Genomic DNA, 13,582 nt, shown 5'->3' with positions numbered 1-13,582 from the left:
AAAGCGAATATGGAGGCACATAGAATCTATAGCTGAGGGGGAGAACAAATGCTCGCATATGACGATTTCAAGGCAGCAAGCATCCTCGGGTTTGGTTTCTACAAGGTTCGTGGTGGATTGTCCGGTTGGACGGTTTGCAAGGTCTTTGCTACCTGATACGGGGTGTGTTCTATAAGGTACATGTCAATACATGTAGATAACTGCACGTGGTGGTCTTCATCTGTTTGGGTCGCCGCTCCTATGCAAACACCACTAAAACTGTTGGTTTCACATCAAAGGGCTACCCAGTTGTACGTAGGGTCGCGCGCATGGTATCATGTACCGTGTGGCCACCGTTCAAAGGTATGATATTCTTCTTTGATTTATGACTAACTAAGAAAAGTAGGAAATAGAGGCAAAAGAGAGGCAATTACACGATGTGGCCTTTTGTGCGCGTGCCGCAGTCACGTGCATCGGCGCGGCTTGGCCGGGCCGCCCGTGCGCCCAATCAAGGCGCAGGGCAAAGCGGGGCCATATCGTGCGCAACGGTGCGCAACGGCACATCTGTCGCAAAATGCCCAATTGGGGCAATTGCGACAGCGATTCCGACAAAAACTGCCGCAAGATACGGCAAGGCATGTAGCTGATTGCGGTAGTTGCTGAACCCGGTGAGTATCCCTTTGGCTGTGTTAAGGTGTAGCTTTTGTATCGGACCCACTCTTTGCTAAATACCTACAAGGTACCCTCTTGGCAACTGGCCTAGTCACCAAACCTTTCTCACTAAAATCCTTATACTAGGGAATTCTGGCATTTTTAATAAAGCCAATAAGTGACATCTTAAGAGTTAGTAATAACGCCTTTCTATCTGCCCTTATCACTGCTAAGTTGACAGCCTAATATTGTGGGAATAGCCTCACAGCGCTATATGCCTGGCCCTATAGGTGCGATAAGTGCGATGTAGCTCTTTGTAAGTCTGGAAATTGCCGGTACTTATACTACTCTACTATTTACTAGTCTGCTAATGTACCCTTTAATTTACGGTTTTCTATTGGCTAAAACCCTGGTCCGTCATAAAAGCTGCACCTTAACACAGTCAAGGGATAGAATTAGTCGATGAAAACGGGGCTTTACTGCGGAGCACCTCATAAGGTGTCCGTCTAGCTTGCTTACCCGCATATCTCCACATTTGTAAGCTTAAACAAGCAATATTGTATAATCGGGTTCATACAAGCACATGCATCCTACGGGATGGAGCTGCTCTAGTCTGATGGGCGGCTTTCTGCTTCAACCATGCCAAAGATAAGTTACCTCTAAAGGATCTGATTAGGTAGGTACTTAACCTGGGCTTTATTTTAAGCCACCTGGGCAAGACGCAATCTTTTGTCAATCGTGGGCAATTTCTGCGAGTCCTGGTACGATTAGCTCGCAAAAAAAAAAAAACCTATTTCGGTCTGTGTTGAGACTGGATTCGAAATCAACTCGCTGTTACCCCGTCCCTTCTGCATACAGTGGCCCCTTCTACATCCGTTGTCATTGCTTTCTCCTGTCTCATTCGTTGCCAGTAGCCGAATGAAGTTCGAATCAGCGAGCTGGCAGTATTTGGACGAGCAAGCCAAAGCCCATCGATGAGCAATTCTTAGTTTTGTATTCGTCAACGATGCGATTCGGGAAAACCCTCCGCGAGGCCGTGTACGCGCCGTGGAAAGACAAGTACATCGACTACAGCAAGCTCAAGGCTTTGTTACACGAGGATAAGTTTGATGATGACACCGTGCCATGGACCGAGGATGACGAGAACCGCTTCTGCGACGAAATCTTTAATGTTCAACTCGAAAAGGTCGCCCGTTTCCAAGAGGAACGAGTAGACGCTTTGAAGCAGCGAGTAGATGCCGCTTTCGAGGAGCTCAAAGAACTGGCGCCCTCAGAAGACAACAAGGCCACACCTCGGGGAGAAGCCGAAATCTCTAAGCTCAAAACCCTCGAGAAGCAGCTAGATGATATCACCAACGAGGTCAAAGAAGTCAAGAAGTACAGCAGCATAAACTACACAGGCTTTCTCAAGATTGTCAAGAAGCATGACCGCAAGCGAGGCGATCGTTACAGAGTTCGACCAATAATGCAACTCAGCCTCGCTCAACGACCTTTTAATTCAGAGCAGGGCTACTCTCCGCTTTTGAACAAACTTTCCATCATGTACTTTGCAATAAGGCAACAGCTGGAGGGAGAGGCGACCCCATTGGACTTGAACAATCAGGGCGAGACCCATAACGGCGAGAGATATACCGCGCACAAGTGTAGGTTCTGTTGATGAGAGGCGACTCTGAGAATGGGGCATTTTGGCTGACAGTGATGACACCGATAGTTTGGGTACATCCCGAGAATCTGCTCGAGGTCAAGACGTTGATCCTCCGCCGACTTCCTTCTCTTGTATATAGTGACCAGACTTCCAAGGAGGTCGATGGCAACGATTCGCCTGCCGTGACGTCTCTTTACTTTGACAACAAGAAATTCGAGCTTTACTCTGAAAAGGTTGACAGGCAGTCGGACACATCTTCTCTTCGATTGCGATGGTATGGTCAACTCAACGCTCGACCTGAAATTTTCGTCGAACAGAAGACTGCCGACGCCAAGGGCATCAGCCAAGAACATCGGTTCACGATCAAGGACAAATGGGTCAAGCCATTTATTGATGGAGAATACGGAATGGAAAAGAGCGTGCAAAAAATGGAACGCCAAGGCCAACCGGGGGAGAAAATCGAAAGCTTCAAGAGTACTGTTGCTGAAATCCAGAACTTCGTCGAGGCGAGGAAGCTTTCGCCGGTTCTGCGAGCAAACTACGTAAGGACTGCTTTCCAGAAGCCCCTCGATGATCGCGTACGAATCTCCATCGACACCGACCTAGCGTTCATCCGGGAGGATACACTTGATCCAGACCGCCCCTGCCGGAACCCCAAGAACTGGCACCGGGAGGATATTGACAACAGCAGCATGACGTATCCGTTTCGAAACATCAACCAAAGCGAGGTGTCCAAGTTTCCGTACGCCGTACTTGACATCAAGCTCAAAGGAGACAACAACCGCAAGCGTCCTGCCTGGATCGAGGACCTCATGAGCTCCCATCTGGTGCACCCTGCACCGAGGTTCTCCAAGTTTGTCCATGGCGTGGCATCGTTGTTTGAAGACCACGTCAACAACCTGCCATTCTGGCTCAGTGATCTAGAAACAGACATTCGCAAGGATCCCCAAAAGGCGTTTGAGGAGGAGGAGGAGCGACGTGCTCGGATGGCCAATGATGCCATAGCTGTCGGTAGCCTGATTGGCACTGTTCCCAACTCGTACAAGGCTGCTCAGAGCTCCCCCGTAGGCAAGTCATACCTGGCTGACAGAATGGCAGCCGACGCCAAGGCGGCAGCAGCACTGTCCACTTCGCTGCGCAGCCGCGGCGGTGTTGGTCAAGGGGGAGAGGAGGGCGAACCTAGCAATTCGCAGCAACAAGAGGAACCGACGCGAAGGCCCGGTGGTTATGGCACGTTGTCATCCGTGCTGCCTGGCCTCTCTCTGTCCAAGTATGCTAGGGCTAAGCGTGCTCAAAAAGCACGACTTCCTGAGGGTGTCGTGGAGCCCAAGCAATGGATCAAGAACATGGGCGAGCTCAAAGTCGAGCCCAAGGTGTGGCTGGCGAACGAGCGGACTTTTCTGAAATGGCAGAATGTCGCCATCCTTCAGGGGGCGTTGGCGATAGCCTTGTACTCGGCTGCTGGCGAGAGCCTGCTTGCGGAAGTCATGGGCGTGGTGTACGTCATGATTGCAGCGTTCGCGGGGCTCTGGGGCTACTACATGCTAAACGTCCGAAGGGGCATGATCCTGGAGAGGAGTGGCAAAGACTTTGACAATATGCTTGGACCGCTGATCATGAGCGTCGCGTTGATGGTGGCACTGATTGTCAATTTCGTCTTGCAGGTACGTGGTTGCCAGCGTTGGACTCATGCATAACCCAGGCAGTTGATGGCTGTGGCGGCATCGCGATGGTAACTGACATCATGACAGTACCAAAAAGCATTCGCCAGGTTCGGCGACGGCCGCAGCAATCGTACCGAGACGGTTTCAGAGGAATTAAGATGAAAGTGCTGAGGCAGCTTTCTGAGTTGTGTAAATGCGACTGCAAAAACACCCCGAAGCCCAATTCTGCGCCGAGAGCAACTCCGTACCGCAACGGGAAACCCATGAAGCATTCGAAATCTAAGTAAGCAATAACATATCCGCAAGAAGAAGAAATAGAAGAGAAGGAAAGAAAGTGGAAGCCAAAGCCACCAGCTGCCGGGTCGCGAACAAACAGGAGAGGTACGGAGTCGAGGAGGTTGAAGCTGGGTCCCCCAGTATCTGTGGGACGGGACTGCTCTCGGCACCAATGTTGGTTGGGTATATTTCTACATCCGAGACCGTTGCATCTTTTCACCGCACGTCAGTCAGTACACCATTCCAATACCAATAATTATGTCTGGTACTGTACCAGCGAGATTTGGTCCCCGAAATGAATTCGGTGACATGAGGCAACCGATGGCGGACTCCGGAGCAAAGTGGAGCTGAAGCTGTAAGCTGTCTGGACATGGAGCGAGCGTCTGGGCTGCGCCGCTGCGCCGCTGCGCGACGGCGACGGAACGATTAGAAGGCTCAAGCTTTCTTAGGCGCGTATCAACCCCAGGATACCAGGCGCTTTACTATTTGCTCTTCATTACGGGGCGTATTGGTGTGATGGATGCATGGTATTCCGCGTTTGCCGTGCAAGCGTTGTCGACGTGGTTGCTCCCAGCCAGCCCATCGGGCTTGTGGTTGGTTTGCGACTTTTGTCCGTCATGTGCATGAGGTGGGTTGGTAGCGGCGCATTCTATTGGGTGGCAGCCGCACCTGCCGCAGCAGCAGGGAGGAAGCCCAGCCCAGCCCAGCCTCCTCCTTGGATTGCTCCCCGCCAAACTTGCACAACATGCCAGGCATCGATGCCAGATGCAGATGCCGCAGCGACTTGCAAAATGAATAATCATAGCAAGCGCACGGAGTACAGCCGCTCTGCCTGCATCAACCTAACCTATCCAGCGGGCTTGAATCACTGCTCTTCGTCTTCCCCTTTGACACGATTCAACCAGACTCAATCGGATTGTCCTGCCTTGCCTTGCGCTCTACCCAGCGGGCCGATTGCCATATGCAGGCTTCCCTGCATGAATGGTCCAGGAGTTGTTGAAACTGTCAGACGTGCAGCTTAACCTTATTGTCGACCACTTTCTACACATTCTTCTTCTCCTTGTACAATTCGCCCCTCCTTCTTTGGCGCCAAGCATTGTCTCCGCCTCTCGGCTGTTTGGAACGAGGGAAATACAGCGTCGTCTATCCCGTCGTTCTACCCGAGGACGTATCCTTAGATCATGATAGCTGGGCGATCCGACTGCTCGACCACACCAGGAGGTAGAGTGCAAGACACAAGGAGCCAGACTGGACAGCACAACACTACCTCCTAAATCCCCCATGTTGGTGCGAGCACATCCACCCTAGACTATGACCACCTCGATTTCTCGCCGTTTTCTCCCATCTCCGTAAGTTGCTCTCCTCAACCCGACCGTTCCATGTATGTCATCGCTGGTAGCACTTCCACCCAAGCCCCAGTGACGACGAACTTCGGTACGTGAGAGGAGACTGTGACCGATCCACATACTGGCTTCCAGCTCCAGACTAGCAGAGCCACAGGGAAGCGGTCGGGCACGGGATTTCTGCCAGAGTCGACCATCTATTGCAACACCCTACGCGCGATTCCAATGCCATCATGAACGACGAAAAGGATACCAAAAAGAAAAAGAAAGGCTTCCTAGGAAGCATCTTACGTGCAAAGAGCTTGGCTTCTCGGGCGAAAGGGTTAAAAGCATCCCGAGATGGTGATAATGGCGGCTCGTTCGCCGAGGAGAAGCGCCAGTCAAAATTGAAATTGAAATCACCAATTCAGATTGCAGAGGATGTAGCGTCGGTCAAACTGAGGAGACCATCGAAACATGGTCCTGCCAACGGAGGAGCAGGAGCGGGAGCAGCTTGGAATAATCACGAAAAAGTGACTACCCGCGACAGCCGCGACATTTCGTGGAATCAGGAAGGTCCACGACGACGCAACGAGGCTCATGCGTTGCAAGCCGGCGGGAGAGGAGGAAACATTCGCCGGGTCGATGGTGGCAGTGGCACTGACATGCTCTACAAGGCGAATGGGGATAGCGTTCCCCGTAAAAAAAGTCGGACGATGGATCCGACTGCGCAACCGATAAATTATGGGCAGCGATCCTTTCGAAGACGACCCAGGCGACCGAAACCTGCGGATGAGGAGGACGGGTTTGTAGGTCCTGGCGGCGGAGAAGGAGAGAGCGACGATGATGATGATGCTGAGGAACGAGTCGGAACGCCTCAACCGCCGATACTGACACGATGGCCGCCCCCCGGCATCTCCAGCAATGATCAACTGGCGCCGCCTTATGCCATGGAACTGATTGCTCGCGGAGCCCCAGCTTACATAGGGCACAAGAGAGCTGTGCCTCACGCGCCGGCACATTACTATGCCTTGTACGCGACCACGTCCAGTACCAAGCCCGACGATACCGATTGCATGAGCATCCACGAGTCCATGACGCCGCTCATGACTCTGCGGCTTCAAGGAGCTGGACGTCCAACGAACCCCTGGGAGACGTTCGAGCAACCAAGTTGCGCGTTTCGATACGGCTTCCGACCAGGTACCATCACCCTCAATCAATGGGTCTCGATGAGCTCCTCCCTACCGCCAACCATTGCACTTCGAGACCCTGGTATCCTCCCTCGCCCAATGGACCTTTTCCGCATACTGGAGCGTCTCAAAGAACTTCAAGCCGGCTTGGAGGATGACGATGAAACCCTTTTGTACAGGATTCTGTACAAGCGGATCCTCCGGGATCCTGATAGAATTCTTAGCCCCCACAGGACATTGGATAAGCAGATTACCGATCTGCTGCTTGTGTTATCCCGCCCGGACTGGATTGACTTTACAGAGCCGAGGAATCAGGTCGTTACTAGATTCATCTTCAACGCAGAGTATGTCAATGTGGCCATGTATAAGAAGTTCTTCCATCAACTGTTGCTCAGCCTGGAATTGGACTTGAGGATCCATTCGAAGCAGCATGGAGAATGGGCAAAGGAGAAGTTGCTGGCGCAGATTCCGCCGACCATTAGGTGGAATTTGGCACTGGCGAGACGGTGGAGGGAGAATGTGAGGGTTGATGGGTTTGGGGCGACGCCAGAGCAAAGTGAGTGATGTGGCAATCTCGCCTCGCTTTTGTTTTTGTTTTTTAATCTTCTTCTTTTTTCCTCTGAAATTTGAACTTCATATTGTTGTTTTTCTTTTTGTGTTTCCTCCTGTACCCCGTACTTGGACTTCTTCGCCCGACTTGGATACTTTTTCTTTTGATTGCCGTTGCGATTTTGACGTGTTTTTTTTTTTTTTTTTTTTTTTTTTTTTTTTTTTTTTTTTACCTCACCAGTGATGGTGTGATATGCTAATATATCGATGGCAGCCAATTTGCGGTACAAGCTGAAGAAGCGACAGGTCAAGGTTCTCAAAAAATTTGCTCAGGCAATGAAGTGGCCTAATCTGGACAGCACCATGGAGAACTTGCGGACGCATGATGAGGAGTTTAGGTTGGATTTAATTAGTTCGGATGCTTTTGCCTTCTTCAGCGGCCTTGTTTTACCTGGGGTAAGTGCCTCAACCGCCCCTTACCGCCTCCCTCATTCAACGGGCCACTGACACTTTGATTGCATTAGCCAACGTTTCCCTTTCTCATCATGAACACCCTCATCGACCTGGACCCGGACTCTGCAACCGACAACCTCGCTTTGCTCTCCCATACCTACCCGCAATGTGGCTTCCAGTATCGGAATAGTCACACATACTGGTCGGCAAGCAGCATTGTGGGCAAGGTATTGGCCCCGACGTGCTGCTCCGTCGCCGGCTGGGTTGGCCCGGCGCGACCGACGGCAGACCTTGGCCGCTCACAAATAGCGCGCATTCGCACCCGCCGTCCAAAGCACCAAGATCGGAGGATAGGACCTGAAGATGTCGAAAGCATGGGCGAAAGATCCGACTGCCTAGGTCCAACGGCGCAATCATACCCCGTAATCGACTACACACTCGTAGTCCCCGACGAAGACAGCTTCTCTGTCGTCGACACAGTGCGGATTGAATTACTCGGATTCAAGCCCGTCGTCACCATGGCAGAAGACACGTACGCCAACGGCCCGCGGCTATTCGACGCCACTGTCCAGTTCGCCATCGACGGGGTATCATGGCCCTTGCGTCTCATGTACGACGTGTACTTTGTCTCAGCTTGGCCCTGCTCGCAGCCACCGCACCCTCTCTTCTTTGACTACATCTACAGAGTAGTCAAGGCAGACGAGATTGTGCGGGTACGAGACTGGGGCGGGCTGTACTACAGGAACCTGAGAAACGACGTGTCTGCAAGCGCAAGGTCAAGCCCGGCCCCGCCGTTCTACAGCATGGGTTTCAATGAGGCGCTGGACTTTATCGACGACGATGGTGACGATGAAAAAGTCTTGGTTGTGGAGGCGTACGGTGTCCCGGACAATGAAGTTCTGGCGAGGGCTTGGTGCTCGCATTGGGGATTGAGTGCGGTGGTAGCCGACATACGCAAGACTTGGTGAGATGATTCTTTCCCTGTCTCTCCATGGATTCTTTTTTTTTTGTTATTAACCGGGTGCCTCATAGTATGGCTTGTGCTATACGAGAAGCATACGCTGCGACGATTACGGTTCTGATTTTGGTGGATGGGCAACATGATCAAGGTGGGAATCATGGGCAATGATGACGATGACGATTTATATGTCTATTTTTTTTATTACGACAGTCGGTTACGATTTGCATAGCATGTAGTGCAGTTGCCTGGTGGCTCGAACGGTAAAAGCGAGTGCATTTGCGTGGTAATTCAAGCGCGGTGTGAGCGGGAGTGAGCGTGATGGAAGGCAGATGTGCAGAGGATGTTTTCCAGAAAGCCGCGCATATTGAGTTTTGCCATTGCTAACGAGTCAATATCCCCTCGATGCTTCTGCTGCTGCTGCTGCTGCTGCTTTGACGATTTTTTGTTTATGTCTGGCATTTGGAAACGAGGCTCTCGGAAGTATTGCAGCTGCGATTCGACCGGCGGGTCAGTTCACACGATGGGCATGGGTGAGAACCTGAGCACAAAGTACAATCAAGCCGAGATCGCTGGGGCCTGGAGCAAATCCACGGCCAACTCAACAACCAGAGCGTAATCGCTGCTGTATATGACGGAGTCATAAATGGGGAATCATCGGGGTTGTCGGGTCCCTGATGCAAGCCATAGAAAAGCATGTAAGATGTTGACGTACTGTTGCTGAGATAATCGACCAAGTGACTTGCAATGAGTGCAACTTTTCAAGTGTCGGATCGAATCGATGCTTGGTGTGACTTGACCTTGGCTGGATGATTGTTGGGGCTCGTCGCAGAAGGCGGGAGATGTGGTTGAGAATGAAAACGCATGCATGTCAGCAGCTACCTATAAGGTACGTACTACGCAGCTCCCCGAAATGGATTAGGTTCCTAGGTTAGGTTAGGTAGGTTAGGTTCCATAAGTCCCGCAACAAAAACGCGTAGCGCGAAGTCTTCGCGCCTCAACCAATTTTACCCTTTACATTACAACGCCCATAATATGCCCACAACAATGCCTCTAAATCGTGCCTTTAGTACAGAAATATCAGGAAATCGTCAGAAGAATTATAAATTTTCACTAGTGCAAAAAGCTGCCATAATTGCAGAATTATCGCAAGGTAAAACCTACCGTGCTATAGCTGCTACCTTTAACGCGTCACCATCTACAGCATATAGGATATTTGTTAAAATCCTATAGTAGCCTACTAGGCTGCTGGCCTAATGCCCTACTGGCTTACTGACCTTCTGGCCCTTATACCGTCTCTTGGACTTACGGTAGTCTTACCAACCTTAGGCCTTTGCCTTTTACCTTAAGGATTTTCAGTGGATTATTTACTGTATATCAAGTAAGTAGGCCTTAAGGTAGGCCTTGTTAAAAAAGGTGTGGTATTGCTAAATTAGCGTGGTGGGCCTACTAGCGTGGTGGCGGCCTACTAGTGTGGTGGCTAGTCCACTAGTGTGGTGGGTAGTCACTAGCGTGGTGGCTAGTTACTAGTGTAGTGACTAGTTACTAGTGCGGTGGTTAGAGTGGTTGGAAAGGCTGGATATAGTGGGGCTGCTGACGTATTATATACGTAGCATAGTGAGCGTTACAGGGAGCTTTCTTACTGGCTACCTTGGATGCCTGGGCCCACCCCTCCTTCGTGTATATATAGGATAGCTTTCCCCCTTTTTTCCAGATAGTAGAAGGGTAGCACAATCGAGTCTGTTAATGCACTATATGCCTCTTAACTCCCACCTTCCCTGCGTTTCTGGTTATCTTATATTTGCCTTGCCTTTACACTTGCCCTGCTTTATAGCACTTGTATAGTCTTAGGACTTGGTGAAAAATCTAGTATTTATACTAAGATTAGTTTATAGGTCGCAGACAGTCTTGTGCCATCTAGCTAGCTAGTAAGGCTCTGCTTTTATAGTGACCTTAAGAATTGCAATAGGTTATAAGCCCGGGTTTTACTTCTTTATTTTAACCCTACCTTTTTGTGTTCACCCCTTAGTCTCTTTTGCTTATTAGTACTACTAATATAGCTATCCTTTGGTATCTTCGGCTTACCCTTATTAACTTAGGCTTACCTATTATCACCTTTAGATTACCCTTATTACCTACGGTATTACCCTACGGCAATCAACGGCGTACCTAACGGCAACTTACGGCGTAACCTCACGGCACTTTTAGCGTAACCTTACGTTATTTTCGGCGTAACCTACGGCACCTACGGATTTTATAGTGTGATATCTACTATACTATACCACTGTATAACACCTTTGCACCTAGTGTACGACACCTACTGCACTATACGGCACCTATTATACTCTCCTACTTATAGCACTTTTGGTACGGCACTTACGGCACCTTTTATATTACGGCACCTATAGCACCCACGGCACCTACGGCACCTATGGCACCTACGGCACTTACGGCACCTTTATATTACGGCACCATATAAGCACCTTAAATACCAACGCTATAATACGGACTTGCATAATGCCTACGGCATCCGTGCTTTTTTATATTGAGACCGGCCGCTATAATCTGCGGTTACCTTTTATAGTAGGCTACTAGCCACTATATTTACTAGCTGTCTAGCTAGTTACTCGACTACTTTGCCAGCTATTTAGCTGGTTATTCCTCTGTTTTTATAACTATCGGCACTATTTTTCAATGGATTTTTAAACCCTTTTTGCCCACTATAGCAGAGTCAGGATCTTATAAGGTCCCTAAATCCGATACTGAAGTTGATACTAATATATAGCTACAGCTAGATATAGACGATATGAAATCCCAGATGAATATACTAACTGACCTTATATAGGGCCTAGTTAGTAGGCAAAATAACGACACCTAGGCTACCCAGGCTACTAATAAGAAGCCTACTAAAGCCACTAAAGCTAGACCTTCCACTAAGACTACCACTAAAGATAATGATAGTAAAGCTAATATTATAGAAATCGACCAACCTTCTACTCCTATAAAATATAAGGGTAAAGAGCCTATTTATATAACGCTATTAATAACTATTACTAACTAAATTAGTGATAGGGCTATTAAGGAATTAGCTAAGACTGCCAACCGCTTTAAGGAGTCCCAAAAGCTAAAAAGCCCCTATAATTTCGACCAGTGGAAGCAGGCCCTTACACTACAACTTAGGGCCTTTAAAATAGCTAATTTTGTCAATGACCCTTCTATAGTAAGGCACTTTAATGAGTCTGAGCAGGCATTTCTACTACTAATGCTAAAGAATAGCTGTAGTAAAGAAGCTGTAGAGGCTATAGACTAGTATAACGACCCAGAGGAAGCCTACCTTTTACTAGTAGCCTAGTACTACCACTCACCAGAAGTATAGCGGGCACACTTATACCCTACGTTTCATACCCTTATATTTACCGGTTATAAAGGCACTTTGGAGGCTTTTAATAGCGAATTTAATAGCTATATATCTCGCTTTAGAATCTTAGGTTCTAAGATCGACTCTTTTGACTAAATTAATTAGTATCTTTAGGCTATAGAGGGGGTATTTACCCGCTAGACTGAACGCTAACGCTCTATAATTAGGGCTTATAGCGCCTAAGGTGTTATTAACAGCAGCAAATTTAACCTCTAGTATTTTATGGTTGACCTACTAGAAGAATAGCATTCTAAAGGGTCTAATAAGGTAGCTACTAATAATAACCCTAAGTAGCTTAAGGCTTCTAAAGACTCTAAGAATAAAGGGTCTGCTAATACCGCTTCTACTACTAATAATAGCAAGAATAATTCTACTAATAATAGGAAAAAAAAGCAGTAATAGAAGAAGAAATAGAACTGCAGCAAACAGCAAGATATTGAGGCTTTTATTATAAGCAACTATAATACTCAGGATATTAACATATCTTATTCTTCTTCCTCTATATCTACTAATATAAGCTATAGTGCTAAATCAGGCGGTAGGACCCCTAAGGATGCCCTCCTTTACGATACAGGCTCCACTTATTATATTATTAATGATAAGAAGCATTTCACCACTTTTCACCACTTTGAGAAGGATGATAAGCCTATTATTACTATTAGTAGTGGCCCTATTTCCCCTACTGGTTAGGGCACGACACGATTTACTATGCTATAAGGCGTTAATCCCACCAAATGGGGTATTATAAAGCTTAAGAATGCCCTATATATTCCTACCTTGGATATTAATATTATTAGCGGTGTAAAGCACTATACCGCTAAAGGGGTATTAATTAAAAATCAGCTTTGGTCAGCAAGCCGTAAATGCATCGGCATTTTTAACTTTGAAAAATACGGCTTTTTCCTTCCATAGAAAGGAATAGACATACTACTACTGCATCAACCTTGCAGCCATTATACTGTTACTAATAGTATAACAGTAGAGGTCCTCAGCCCTACTAACCCTACTGATTATAGTGATCCTAAGGATACTACTATTACCCCTGTTCCTACTACTACAACTAGTAAGGAACCTGTAGAGGCTACTAGCCCTACTACCAACTCTCCCGCTATTACGACTAGCGAAGAGCCCGCTATTACGACTAGCGAAAATCCCGTAGTAGCTACTAGCCCTACTCCTGCCCCTGTAGCTACTAATATAGAATATCAGAAGTTATTACAGTTAGCCGGCATTTGGCATATACGGCTAGGGCATATAAGTATTCAGCTACTTAAAAAGACTTGTGCTAATACCCCTAGTCTTCCTAACCTTAATAAGGTTAAAGATGCTGATTTTCGCTGCCTAGCCTGTATATAGGCTAAGAAGGTTAGAAGACCTTCTAAAGATGCGATTCTAAATCCAGCTAAATGCCTAGATATTATAGAAGGTGATACTTTTGCTATATCACCTATGCCATATAATAAACGACCTGTTGCCC

General features: G+C 48.3%; 3 protein-coding genes across 3 annotated transcripts; 2 read left to right on the top strand and 1 right to left on the bottom strand.

The window, feature by feature from the left end:
* Positions 1-1,636: 1,636 nt before the first annotated feature.
* UV8b_01288 (uncharacterized protein) lies at positions 1,637-4,101 on the top strand (the record flags this gene model as incomplete). Its single annotated transcript, XM_043138786.1, has 3 exons — positions 1,637-2,273; positions 2,342-3,939; positions 4,027-4,101. 3 exons carry the CDS (start codon positions 1,637-1,639, stop codon positions 4,099-4,101), a joined length of 2,310 nt encoding a protein of 769 aa, XP_042994720.1.
* Positions 4,102-6,253: 2,152 nt separating this feature from the next.
* On the top strand, positions 6,254-8,858 carry UV8b_01287 (uncharacterized protein; the record flags this gene model as incomplete). Its single annotated transcript, XM_043138785.1, has 4 exons — positions 6,254-7,283; positions 7,551-7,732; positions 7,801-8,693; positions 8,762-8,858. The coding sequence occupies 4 exons, from the start codon at positions 6,254-6,256 to the stop codon at positions 8,856-8,858; spliced, it is 2,202 nt and encodes a 733-aa protein (XP_042994719.1).
* Positions 8,859-8,978: 120 nt separating this feature from the next.
* UV8b_01286 (uncharacterized protein) lies at positions 8,979-9,719 on the bottom strand (the record flags this gene model as incomplete). Its single annotated transcript, XM_043138784.1, has 3 exons — positions 8,979-9,179; positions 9,403-9,492; positions 9,711-9,719. 3 exons carry the CDS (start codon positions 9,717-9,719, stop codon positions 8,979-8,981), a joined length of 300 nt encoding a protein of 99 aa, XP_042994718.1.
* Positions 9,720-13,582: the final 3,863 nt, after the last annotated feature.

This window comes from Ustilaginoidea virens, chromosome 1, assembly GCF_000687475.1.
Source record: "Ustilaginoidea virens chromosome 1, complete sequence".
NCBI classification, from domain to species: Eukaryota; Fungi; Ascomycota; class Sordariomycetes; order Hypocreales; family Clavicipitaceae; genus Ustilaginoidea; species Ustilaginoidea virens.
The sequence above is the reverse complement of the archived record's forward strand: the minus strand, read 5'-3'. Positions and strand labels throughout refer to the sequence as shown.